The sequence below is a fragment of the Theileria orientalis genome, chromosome 1, assembly GCF_000740895.1.
Source record: "Theileria orientalis strain Shintoku DNA, chromosome 1, complete genome".
NCBI classification, from domain to species: domain Eukaryota; phylum Apicomplexa; class Aconoidasida; order Piroplasmida; family Theileriidae; genus Theileria; species Theileria orientalis.
The window spans coordinates 1,217,801-1,230,274 of NC_025260.1; the positions used below are offsets into that span (position 1 = coordinate 1,217,801).

General features: G+C 46.5%; 6 protein-coding genes across 6 annotated transcripts; 1 reads left to right on the forward strand and 5 right to left on the reverse strand.

Annotated features, from left to right (window-relative positions):
• Positions 1 to 31: 31 nt before the first annotated feature.
• On the reverse strand, positions 32 to 2,248 carry TOT_010000517 (uncharacterized protein; the record flags this gene model as incomplete). Its single annotated transcript, XM_009691060.1, has 2 exons — positions 32 to 1,289; positions 1,410 to 2,248. The coding sequence occupies 2 exons, from the start codon at positions 2,246 to 2,248 to the stop codon at positions 32 to 34; spliced, it is 2,097 nt and encodes a 698-aa protein (XP_009689355.1).
• Positions 2,249 to 3,552: 1,304 nt separating this feature from the next.
• On the reverse strand, positions 3,553 to 4,704 carry TOT_010000518 (conserved hypothetical protein; the record flags this gene model as incomplete). The annotated part of the gene is made up of 2 exons (XM_009691061.1): positions 3,553 to 4,521; positions 4,669 to 4,704. 2 exons carry the CDS (start codon positions 4,702 to 4,704, stop codon positions 3,553 to 3,555), a joined length of 1,005 nt encoding a protein of 334 aa, XP_009689356.1.
• A 561-nt stretch (positions 4,705 to 5,265) lies between these two features.
• TOT_010000519 (ribosomal protein L3) lies at positions 5,266 to 6,816 on the forward strand (the record flags this gene model as incomplete). Its single annotated transcript, XM_009691062.1, has 2 exons — positions 5,266 to 5,937; positions 6,229 to 6,816. 2 exons carry the CDS (start codon positions 5,266 to 5,268, stop codon positions 6,814 to 6,816), a joined length of 1,260 nt encoding a protein of 419 aa, XP_009689357.1.
• A 579-nt stretch (positions 6,817 to 7,395) lies between these two features.
• On the reverse strand, positions 7,396 to 8,529 carry TOT_010000520 (hypothetical protein; the record flags this gene model as incomplete). Its single annotated transcript, XM_009691063.1, has 1 exon — positions 7,396 to 8,529. The coding sequence occupies one exon, from the start codon at positions 8,527 to 8,529 to the stop codon at positions 7,396 to 7,398; it is 1,134 nt and encodes a 377-aa protein (XP_009689358.1).
• A 732-nt stretch (positions 8,530 to 9,261) lies between these two features.
• On the reverse strand, positions 9,262 to 10,689 carry TOT_010000521 (conserved hypothetical protein; the record flags this gene model as incomplete). The annotated part of the gene is made up of 1 exon (XM_009691064.1): positions 9,262 to 10,689. One exon carries the CDS (start codon positions 10,687 to 10,689, stop codon positions 9,262 to 9,264), a length of 1,428 nt encoding a protein of 475 aa, XP_009689359.1.
• A 781-nt stretch (positions 10,690 to 11,470) lies between these two features.
• Positions 11,471 to 12,396, reverse strand: TOT_010000522 (conserved hypothetical protein; the record flags this gene model as incomplete). Its single annotated transcript, XM_009691065.1, has 3 exons — positions 11,471 to 11,671; positions 11,692 to 12,311; positions 12,393 to 12,396. 3 exons carry the CDS (start codon positions 12,394 to 12,396, stop codon positions 11,471 to 11,473), a joined length of 825 nt encoding a protein of 274 aa, XP_009689360.1.
• Between the last annotated feature and the right edge of the window lie 78 nt (positions 12,397 to 12,474).

Sequence of the window (12,474 nt, forward strand, 5' to 3'; positions counted from 1 at the left end):
AAAAAGGCGTGTACGGGTAGTGAGTATAATATTAAGCCCTGGTAAAGGGGTTCTGGTGAAGAGAGTACGAAGAGGCGACAGGGGCGGAGGCGACGAAGGAGTCGCGAACGGAGGACTTGGGAAGAGCCCGATCGGAGAAGCCGGGCTTGTCGAACTTCCCAGCGGCAAATTTGTCGTCAGCGTCGTACCTGTCTGTGGCGTACTTGTCACCAGCATCGAACGCCTCAGCAGTAAACTTGTCGCCATGATGGCCATCGCCAGAGTAGTTGTAGCCAACCTCGTACCGGTCAGCAGCGTACTTGGCGTCGGCGTCGTACATGTCGCTGGTGTAGCGCTCAGAAGCGTACTTGTCGTCGGAGACGTGCCTGTCGTTAGGGTGCCTCGAGAATCGGGAGTGTCGGCCGCCGCTGGGGCGCCTCTCCTGGCCGGAGAGAGGATACTTGGGCTCAGCAGGGGGGGAGGCGGCGGGGACGACGTAGCCCTGGTGGTCCTGGTAGTCGTCGGACTGCTGAAAGTGCTGGAAGTTGCGATGAGGCCTGGGGGCGGCGGAGTAGGCGTTGCCGGAGAACCTGTGGCTGGCGGAGACTCCCTGGGCGTAGTAGGGCCTGCCGCGAGGGCCGGGCCCAAAGTCAGCACGCTCACTAGAGGGGTGCGGGTGCCGAGGGTCCTCAGGAGAGTAGAACCTGCCGTCGTAGTAGTGACCGGGCGGACCGAGGGGAGGCGGAGCGGAGTAGCCTGAGTACGAGCTGGCGTTGTAGTGGCCGTAGTGCGGCTGGGCGCCCTGGTAGTGCTGGGAGTGCTCGTAGTGGTCTATGCTCTCGTACTCGCTCTCGGAGCCGGAGTAGCTGCTGCCGCTGCTCTCGGAGAAGCTGTGGCGCCTGCCGTAGCCGCGGTGCCTGTTCGACCTGGAGGAGCGGCCCCTAGGCTCGGCGCCGTGGCCCCTGGAGTCGTACCTGCCGTCATATTTCGAGTCGTGCCTGCGGTGAGGCCTGCGGCCGCGGGAGCTGTAGCTGCTGTCGCTCCCGGAGCTGCTGGAGCTGCTCGAGGAGTAGCTGCTCTCGCTGTCAGTCGAAGTGTGGTACTTGAAGGAGCTGTCCTCGCTCTTGCTGCCGGAGTGGCTGCCGACGCGACCGCCGCGGCCTGCGGTAACGCGGGTGGAGGCGAGCTTGGAGGCGCCCTTGTGGCCCTTAGAGGCGCGGGCACCGGCGAAGCTGTGCTTATAGTAGCTGTCGTTAGTGTTGTTCACGAGGGGGAACGGGTTGAACTCGTCCTCGTGCGTGCTGAAGTTGCTCACGTTGCTGCCGACGAGGCCGTTGTAGCTGTTGCGCCCGGTGTAGCTGCCTGAGAGGAAGTTGTTCGAGGCGTTGACGGCATGGTTCGGGGTGGCGAAGCGGTTCGCGCCCGTCGACATGTCGGCGTAGCCGCCCAGGCCGTAGCCGAGGTTCGCGCCGGTTACCTGGTAGTCCGCGAAGCTGCTCTGCTGGTTCCCGAAGAGGCCCATGTTGTGCGGGTTGTCCGAGACCTTGAGGCTGTTCCTGAAGAGTCGCGAGAGGAACTTGCGGCCGCTGTGCTTCATCGCCATCTGGTTCATTGCGAGGCGACTTGCGGCCTTGCCGTGCATCGCGTAGCTGCCGTGGAGTCCGCCGAAGCCCAGGGGCATCGCGTTAGGCGCGGCCATCTCCTGCGGGATGTTCTTCGTCTTGTCGAGCACGAAGACCGGCTTGTGGAGCACGTCGGTCTCCACGAAGCCGTTGGTGGAGCCCACGGAGACGAAGCGGTCCCTGATGGAGGCTGCGTACTTCCTCTTGTCCTGCAAAGTCTTAGAGTCGAGCACGAGCGCGCTCAGCTGACTCGCCTTCTCAATCACCAGCATCGAGAGCTCAGTGTTATTCTTGCCGAACTTGAGCTTCGGCAGCGAGTGCAGCACGTCTATGTGTCCGATGATGTCGGAAATGCAGCGCTCCGAGCCGTTGATCGCCAAGTAGTTCAGCAAATTCAGCCCCTTCTGGATGCGCCTGATCTTGCTGGCGCGCGAGCCCACGCAGCTCCAGGCAGCCTTCATGATGCGGTCGAAGAACGCGTCGTGGTAGGTCGCCTGCGAAATGTCAAACAGGATCGAGTCTGAGCATCCGACGCTCTCAGAGTAGAGCGCCTCCCTCAGACACTTGTCCAGCTCGTTCGAGGTCATCAGCCTCACGTGCTGGTTGCTGGAGCCAAAGGCCTCCAACTTGTTTTTGATCGCACGCATTTTACAACAATTGCGGTTTGAGTATAAAACTGTGTTTAAACTTCTATGTTTAATTTAAACGATAAAAACGATTTGTAAAAGCCTAGAAACGGTTACGAAACCTTGGGAAAATTAACACGTAACTTTGATGAAGCCTGGCTAAGATTAACGGGTGTTTTTATAAAATTCAACAGGTTAACCTTAATAATAACTGAATTTTAGACAAAAATAACTAGTTATACAAAAAACAAGCTCGAATTTAAGTTTGAAATAACCCTAAATATGAGGCTAAAGTACCAAAAAATAAGACAACAGCTCTCAAATTTAAGGCTTTAAACCCTAAAGTACTGAGATATAACCCGTGGAAAACTTAAAATGGCGTGATTGGAGTTCTAAATGTACAAATTTAGAACTATATGCAGCAGTGAGTAAAATGTGTAAGTTAAGCTCAAATTTTAAGGAGCTGAGAACAATAGCACGGTTGAAAACTAGTTTATTTAAACTAATATGCGTCCCTTTGATGGTTAGGTAAGCAACTTCGAAGAGCAGGTCGCAAAGTTAGTACATGATTTAAAAGCTCGGTCAAGTGATCTAAAAATTTTACCAAAACCAGTTTTCAAATTGACTGGATTATATAATTTACAGAACTGTGAAGATATGGATAAAAATAAAATATACAACAATAAAATACACAGTTGCTAAACTACTATTTAGATTGGCATCTGGGGGCATTTGTCACCAAATATTCATATTATTCTCGCCTTTCTTATCCAATAGTATTTGTATTCAATTAATGTAGAATCTATGTTTTAATGGTTTCAGTTAGTCCAATGGTGGCCAAACGTCGTAGTTTTTTGTTTAAATGTGTTCATAGAACGTTTATCTCAATTTTTTTAATTATAATAGTTTGAATTTAAACATTTTTTACACCTCCATTCTGCGAATATTATTTGCTATTGGATTCTTTAATTTATTGTCCTTAAATTTCATAAATGCATCGAATGTGCAACTTGCTTTTACCAATTTATATTTGAATTTTTAATTCGATTTACCTAGAATTTATCGATACAACCAGCTTTTGTTTATTTTATTTGTCTTTTAAAGTGTTTCGTTCATCATCTATTTTATTTGACTCAATGTTTATTGCAGAATTACTATTTACGCCTTCCCTACTATTATCCATTTTCAATACTGGCCACTGGGTTTCATATATTTAAGTATTAATGGCATCAGTGTACGCGCATAAACAAGTAATATTGAGTATAAAAATTAAATAGTATGACCGCGTGTGGCTACTTAAAAGCAGCTTATGTGAATTGAACCGGTCAGTCGAGTGTGTAAGATGGATCGGGGCGCTCGTAGCTCCCTGACTTCCTGCGGTCGTAGTACAGGTCCTCGTCCTCGTCCCCTGGAATGTAGACGCCTCCTGCTCGCGATTTCCAGCCCCGTTTGGTTATGAGTTTCTGTTTGGGCCTCGAGCGGCTCCCGCCCCTGGACGAGGTGCCGCTGTCGGAATCGGAGTCTTCGGCTCTTTTACTGGGGGTTTTACCTGCACCTTGTTCCGATTTGTTGTACAGGCTAGGGGTTTTACTTAGAAGTCTATTCTTTTTAATTTGTGCCTCGTACGACACCCTTTCAGAGTCACTCTCGTAGAGGTCGTGCTTCCATCTGTCCTCATCCTTACTTTCATGCCTATCACTGGTACTACAGCCCTTATCAGAAATGCTTCTGCCACGACTGCCATTGCTGCGTTTGCGACTACTCCCGTGGTGCCCAGACCTGTATGCCAAATTCAGGGGATTGAATGGGTCCCTCGGCAAGTCGTTAGATGACCTTGACTCCGCTGAGCTCCTAGATCCAACGGAGGTTCTGGAATAACTTCTGCTGCGTGATCTTCCAGCTCTTCTGTGACGTTTTCTAATATATTTGTGGTGTTTGCGACTGTGTTTATCTGATGCTCTCATGCTATGTGATTTCGTGTGTCTTCTACCTGGAGATAAACTGCTACTGGAACTACTGCTTATAATTGGCCTATTGTTATCTTTAGAGCCCCTGAATTTGATTTTATGGCCACTCGACCTGGTATCAGAGTTTCTATGGGTCGAAGGAGGAGGTCGTTCTGGACTAACACTGTGAGAATCTTTGGACCTAGGTGACCCTGAGTAATCAGATAAACTTGAATTTGTATCTGAGCTATAAGATCTGCGTCGTTTACTCGGTTTTTCTATTCGATGAGCATCTGATTTACTCGATTTATCTAGCTCATTTTGGCGTTTTGACCATTCAAATGCAGCCTGGAAATAGTTATGAAAAATAATTTAAATTGGCATAAAATTCGTTGGAAATTATAGTAAATTGTTCTATCAGCTACAATAACAGTATAAATAGCTAAATAGTCCATAAACATGGGATAAAACTAGTCAAGTGACTGGGTGACATACCAACTCTGCTTCTGTAAATCCAGTTAACTTTGTCATTTTAACTTACACATAAATGTACATACAACTGCGATAAAAATGATATAATATATACATAATTAAACAATACTATATATTGTGTAAAGAATCAACACATTTAGTGGTGATTAACATATATTTAAATATAAATGTAATTGGTGAGCGGAAAAGAGATAATATTGTATTTTTTAAAAAACGGTTATTGTAACAAAAAAAATCGAGAGTGATGGTAGAAATTTTAAGTTTATAACAGTGGAATCTTTGTGTAGCATGAGCAAAGAATAATTCGGACAAAGAAAAATTTGAATAAATAAATAAGCATACACATCAATTTCAGGTTCATTTAGATCGTCGTTTTGCAAGTTTAAGCTAAAACAGGCTAAAATTAGCGGTTTATGGGCGCATCCCCATCTTAGGGCCTTTTCATACCCTGAGCAGGTAGCCCGACAGACTATTATATTCTACCAACCAATTAACCACAGTTAATCTGTTTTAACACGCTCTGTTTTTTTATTTTTAATAACAATAATAGACTCAGAACCGTTATCGGAGACTCTTTTGGTTAATTAAACGCTAATCACAATGTCACATAGAAAGTTTGAGAGGCCAAGGTCAGGATCGCTAGGATTCCTCCCAAAAAAAAGAAGCAGGACGCATAGAGCGAAGATCCGCTCATTTCCCAAGGACGATGTCTCAGCTCCACCGCACCTAACAGCATTCGCAGGCTATAAGGCAGGAATGACCCACGTGGTCACGGAAGTCGACAAGCCAGGCTCGAAGCTGCACAAAAAAGAGGTGGTGGAAGCAGTGACGATCGTGGAGACGCCGCCAATGGTGGTGGTCGGACTCGTGGGCTACGTGGAAACGCCGAAGGGACTTAAGGTCCTGGGCACAGTCTGGGCAGGCCACCTCTCAGACGAAGTGAGACGCAGATTCTACAAAAACTGGTACAAGGCAAAGCGCAAGGCGTTCACCAAGTACGCTAAGCGCTTCGCAGAAACGAAGATGGAGAACGAGCTCTCGAGGCTGCGCAACTACGCGACTGTGGTGAGGGCGCTCATGCACACGCAGCCGTCGAAGACATCACTTTCTCTACGCAAGGCACACCTCCTGGAGGTGCAAGTTAACGGAGGAACCACAGAAGATAAGGTAAGAATGCGTATACAATGGGCGACTATGTCGATAGATGATAGCTATTTTCCAGTTTCCGGACTAATGTTGATCAAGCACAATTCGTGTATAGTTGATGACAAGGTCCTAAAATAAGGTTGAGCCCAGCTCCCACTTTCATATTCCTAGTCTTACTAATAGACAAACCATGAAAGATACAGACTATTAATAATGTTATTTTTATTAGATAGGTATTTTGAATATCTTTATGTATATAACATTGTAGTAATAGAATTATATAAATCCAGTTAAATCACCGATTTCTCTAAGTCGTGACTTTATAGTCAGGATTTAGAGATATAAATTGGTAATATCGTCATTATGTTTACAGACAAATGCTATAAATGATTAATCCTACTTCTTAATTACTTTTAGGTCAACTTCGTTGTTAACTTGTTTGAAAAAACAGTGCCAGTGTCGGCAGTGTTCAGCGAAAATGAAATGTTGGACGTAGTGGGTGTGACGAAAGGACACGGTGTGAAGGGCGTGGTGGCGAGATTCGGAGTAACAAGACTGCCAAGGAAGACGCACAGAGGACTGAGGAAAGTAGCATGCATAGGGTCATGGCACCCAGCAAGAGTGCAGTTCCAAGTGCCCAGGCACGGACAGATGGGGTACCACAAGCGCACGGAACGCAACAAGAAAATATACAGGCTAGGCTCAGGAAGCTGCCCGCGCAACGGCTCGACAGATTCGGACCTGACTGAGAAGACGATCACGCCAATGGGAGGGTTCCCGCACTACGGAGTGGTGCGCGAGGACTTCCTGATGCTCAAGGGCTGCGTCGTCGGCACGAAGAAGAGAGTGCTCACGCTGAGGAAGACGCTCGTGCCGCAGACGAGCAGAGTGGCGCTCGCGCAGGTACAGCTAAGGTTCATCGACACCTCGTCAAAATGGGGACACGGAAGGTTCCAGACCCAGGAAGAAAAGGCGAGGTTCTACGGACCACTCAAGAGCAGCTAGAGGGGCACACGCGACTAGAGTCTGTAAGTATCTCTAGAACTGACAAGGAGTGACGCGGATCCCACTGCAGTGCAAGTAGTGACTATGAAAGTGAATAATTTTTTATGTTAGTTAAGTATATTTTATCTATGGTCTTAGGAGAGTGGTAATGGTTAGTATAAATGGGCAGTACTATGTGTTAGCTATAGCAGTAATAGTATTGGTAGTAGTACTGATTGTAGTATTAGTGACAATTAGTAGTAGCAGTGGTATCAGTAGTATAAGTAGTAGTAGTATTATAACTAGTAGTATTATTAGTAGTAGTATAAGTAGTAGTGGTAATAGTAGTAATAAAACAGGTGTTGGTACGAGTAGTAGTAGTAGTAATATAAGTAGTGACTATTATTGGTAACAGTATAACAATTACAAATAATATTTATTACTAGTGTTAGTAGTAGTGATAGTAGTAGTGGTAATAGTAGTGTTAGTAACAGTAACAATATCAATGGCAATATATACAACGACAATAGTAACAGTGGTATTGGTAGTAGTAATGGTAGTAGTAGCGGAAAAATAGATGGACCAAATTTAAAAAGGATGTTAAAATCGCCTGTAAAGATTGTTCACAGTGTCCATAGCAGTCTCGAGGTTCAAGTAAATCCAAATGCCAGTGGCAGTGAAAGCAAGAAGAATCGTGCAAATGCCAAAACCCATCATTAGTTGGTCCATGAGAGGGTTGTAAGGACCATACCGGTTAAGAATAGTGTCAATGTAAAACTTGTTGTCAGAGTGAATGGCCTTCAAAGAAAGCTCAGGGTTGCGAACGCGCAAACCAAGAGGCTCGTAAACCTTAACCCAACGACGGTCACTAGGCCTAGAGTAGTCCTCGTAAATGCTGTGAAGCCGGTAGTAGAAGCCAGAGTCGCCGTCATCAGAGCACTTTATGAAGCCGATGAGAAGAGGAACGCGATTGTCATGGTCGTCAGAGCAGAAGTAAGCAAGTACCTTGTCAGTGTTGGCCCTGGAAAAACGGGAGCCGTCAAAGTCGACGAAAGTGCAGCAGTCGTCAGAGCACCGGAGGTCGAGTCTGGTGAAAGAGGAGACCTTGGGAACGTGAGAGAAGACGAAGTAGTCCTTGAAGCCGGTCACGTGCTTGGGAGACTCGACGCGGACGAGAGAGTGGCTGTTCTCGCCGTTGGAGCCGATGGTGAAGCCGCCCTTGTAAAAACGGCGACGCTCGTGAAGATTAATGGCCACAGTAGTGGCGAGGAGCCTGTACTGCTCGTCGAGCAGGTCCTGGCCGAGAAGGTCAGGAGAAACGGAAGAAAGAGACATCAACTTGACGACGCCGTGGCAGGAGTTGGCAGTTATCTCGCTGAACCTGTAGAACAACTTGACAGTCTCGGAGAACGAAGAGTCGCCAGTTTGAGAGCTGAAGATTACGCCGAGGAAAATGGGACCGACGCCGTGGTTGTCGTCCCGGAAGTAGGCGGTGACCTGCAAGTACTTGTAAGGGCCGGAGATGAGGTTGGCGAGACTGAGGGTCACGACGCGGCCGTCGGCGCATTTGACGTTAAACTTAATGTTCTCGGAGGGGTTCGGAGGCCCGTAGATATGCTGCCAGGACGAGTAGCGCCTAAAGGTGTTCGGAAAGCTGAGGAGATGGATCTCGTTGCCGTCGGACACGTAGCTAGCACCGTCCCTCTTGCCGAGATCAAAGGTGATGTTCTCCATTCGAATAAAGTTTGGGCAATTGCTGACAATATAAGTAGATAAATCAATATTTTACACGCGTTCACGAATCTAACTACAATCTAATCTATAGATCTAGAAAGATGTATGATAGAGAGGAATAGATATTAATCAGAGGTAAGACTGGAGACTTGAACGGGATTTAATGCTAAGTACGACGGTATACACAGTGTAGAGCTAGCAATAAACGACTTTGAAGTGGACATTGTCAAAAAAGTTAGATTCCTAACCCAGTAAGTCATGGAATCCAGGTGCGTGTACGCAAACATGACAAATTGTATACTAAATAGTTGACTGATGCTTAAGATATCATGAATTTGAATTAAAAAGGATTAGATCAATGGTCTGAAGTTACTTAATTAGGTGCAAATGGTCAATATCTGCCGACTGTTAGTTGCATGGCAGTTGGATAGGACAAAACGTGAGTTTGCCAGTACAAGACAAGACCATGTAAATTAAGCATAATTTTAATAAAGATGTGTATTTGTGTTAAGACGCATAGCTGAACACATATGAATGCACATTGAACATATTAAGGTGGACTAAAGTTACATAAAATCAGTAGCTAGCGATCGAATTGCTAGAGCCAAAATACATTCAATAGCACCCTTTACACCTATGTTACCCCTGGCGGATGCTGAGAGATCCGTTGACATTATATATACATTGATGTAATCTTTACTTGCTGAGACTAATTTCTAGAGCCCCTTAGCTTTAAAACCACGTGAACTTGAGTAAGTTGACTTTGAACAGGAAGAAGCCGTGGAGCTGTCTGACGCAGACGAAGTACGTGTTTCTGAACATGACGTAGACTGCGTTCGACCTCGTGTTGAAGACCACCCTCAGAGGGTACTCCTTGGTGCACTCGTCGTCGAGGAGAGGAGTGTCGTCGTTCAGCTCGCGGGACCATATCCTCCTGCCCTGGAACTCTACGCCGACGCACTTGGTGCTGGCGTGGAACTTGAAGACGTAGATGCTCCTGAACTTGCCTATTCTGTCTAACTCGTAGGCGGCTAAGTTGTTGGTCATTATTAGGTTGTCCCCGTGCCTCGTGTAAATGTTCAAAGCCTTGGTCATCATCGTTATGCTCAGGTAAAACTCGAGTGGCAAGGGCACAGATAGAGGCAGGTTAAAGGCCTTAAAAAGCTCGGAGTCCAAGGCATCGTAGTACAGGTCCTTCGTGCTAAACACCTCCACGGAAAGGAGCCTCCAGCTGCCGTTTGCCATCTCGCGGTAGGTGACGTGCCTTGAGTCGTCGCGCACCACGAGTTCCTTTTCGTCCATGTCGAAGGTCACGGTGCTGGGCACCTTGACGTCGGAGTCGCCCTTCTTCCACACCGTGACGTCCCTGTACTTGACCACCTCGCAGTTGAATGAGGGGCGGAAGTAGAAGTCAACCAGGTTCAACTCCTTCTCCACGTTGTACTGGTCGTCATTCAGAGGCCTCAGCTCATCGGAGAAGCTGAGGTGGAGCGTGCCAGCCTTGGCGTTGTGGAACGTCGTGGTCGTGGTGGTTGCGAAAAACTTAAGGTTTTCAAACAGCTCCTTCAGCTCGTCAACGGCAGGGTCGGAAGTGGGTTTCTTCGACGGTTTGGCCGGGGCTGGCGAGACGTCGGACTCAAAGGCGAGCTTTGCGAGTGAGGCATAGTTGTGTCCGTCAGACTTCTTGTACGGGGACAGATCGTCGAGCTGAAAGGCGAGCTTGGCGACTGACGCGTAGTCGTGCTTGACGGAACTTTTTCTGAAATCTGACAGCTCGTCGAGCTCGTAGGCTGCTTTGGTGAGCGACCCGAATTCGTCAGACTTCGACTTCTTGGGGTTTTTCAGGTCATCCAGTTCAAAGGCGAGCTTGGAGAGCGCTGCGAAGTTGTTTTTTTCAGTCGTCGTCTTCAGGTTTGACAGGTATTCCAGCTCATGGGCCAGCTCCGCGAGAGAAGAAAAGTCGTGTTTGGGTGTTTTTTTATAAAAGGACGGGTCGTCTGACTCAAAGGCTACTTTGGCTAGCGATGCGAAACTCGGCTCATCTTTGGTATTACTGGAGCTCTTTGGATCATCTTGAAGTCGAAGTGAACAGCGTACGAAGGATCTGTTGGTCAATACCACACACAGGAAGAGAGCGGTGGAAAACAATGAAAATTTCATACTGGATGGTGAATAGTATTAGAGCTAATTACAGGTGTTTGACAATGAACAGTGACAGTCAACAGTGTTAAGGACGATTTAAATATTTATTTCTGGATTAGAGTAGACAAACTGACTACGGCTACGGTATCCACTGGTATACAATAGCAAATAGGCTAAACAGTTAATTTTACCGATGAGATGTAACTAATGACAAGTGTGTAGTTTAAAGCTTTGAAAGTATCCGAATATATACTAAATAAGTACCCTAGATTAAATCTCTGATACACTCATCATGGGGGCACAGTGCCCTAAGATTGGCAAATTTATTGCTTCCTGGGTGTTAATCGTACTACTTAGCCATGGAAGGGTCTATTGTCAAGACATTGTGTTAGTAGCTCTTTTTTGCTATTTAATGCTTGGAATTATATGTTTTATCTATATGTGTAGATATACTAGGGGATATTTTTAAAATCAAACTCACGCTTTTATGTAAAAATTGTAGATTTAGTCTTATTACCTTTATTTTGACAGATATTTCAATTATATATGAATCCCTAAATAAATGGGCCTTACGTTGCCACCAAACTGTCTAAAATATGTTGCGATATGATTTTTACTCTTAATGTGTTATATTCTGGACTTTCCTCCCGGGTTCCGGTCACTGTGTGGTTCGAGCTGCTTCCCTCCGCCTCGTCCGTTCCACACGAAAAGGTCCAAGTCGAGCATTCCTTGATTCCATAGGTGATAAAAAATGGTGTCTGAAACACCTTTATCCGACCTCCGAATACATTTTGGGAGATTACACCTCATATACAGTAACGTCGGTGGTTCCGAATCGGGGTTCTAAGCAGACCTGGCCCTTGGGTTCGTATAACTGGGCCCGGTAGCTAGTCTTGGTGAGTACGTGATGGAGCGTCGATTGAAGTTCGGGTTTCGCGGGATCGGATTCTAGGCTTCTGGAGAGATCGATTAGAAGCACAAAATTTTTGGTACTTAAATCCTCAAATATATCTCTAAAACCATGATCACCCGCCTTTGTGGTGTGTTCGAGGGTGGTATAATATAATTTTGGTAGTGGCCCCTGTTCAACACGATTTGCAGTTTCTTGCTAATCGTGTATAGTATAGTATCGAGCTTTTGGGCCAGCTCGCCGTCGGGGCTGGTGTTACCGAGGTCTATTCCGTTGCCGTTCTTGTTTTTTGTGTACTTTTTCTGCTGGCCCGGGTCGAACTTCTTCGTGAGCTCAAAATAGGGTTTGTGCTTCCCGCCCGTTCCCTGCTCAGGCGGCTTGAGAGCGACAAGCAGGGGGTGCTCGTGGTTTTTGTCGCCTTTGTAGTAGAACACGACGACCTCGGGGGAAGCTTTGTGTTTGTTGTCGGCGTTGTTGACATCGGAGGCTGAAATGCACTTGTTTCCATTGCTGTTCGTCCCGTTCAACTTGATGCACGTACTGTCACCACCCTGTTCACTGCCCTCACCTTTGCTGTTAACGCCGCCGTAGTGTATGTTGCCCAAGCGGAACCCGGAGCCATTTTTTTTACTCTCGTTTTCAATACCACCGTGAGTGTGTGTGTACCTATCATAGCAAAAGTCTTTGGTGCGATACTCGCGTTTGACTTTAATACGTCTATCCTGCGCCACTCTTCAAAATAGCATTTCTTATCTTGTTCTTATAGGCCCAGTAATAGCATATCAACAGGGGCCTGAGCCGTAAATTATACTCATTTTGTCATCGAAGATGACTGAGTAGAGATAAATTTTTATACATAATAGATTAAAAAACTAAATTGAAAATGTGTAGAA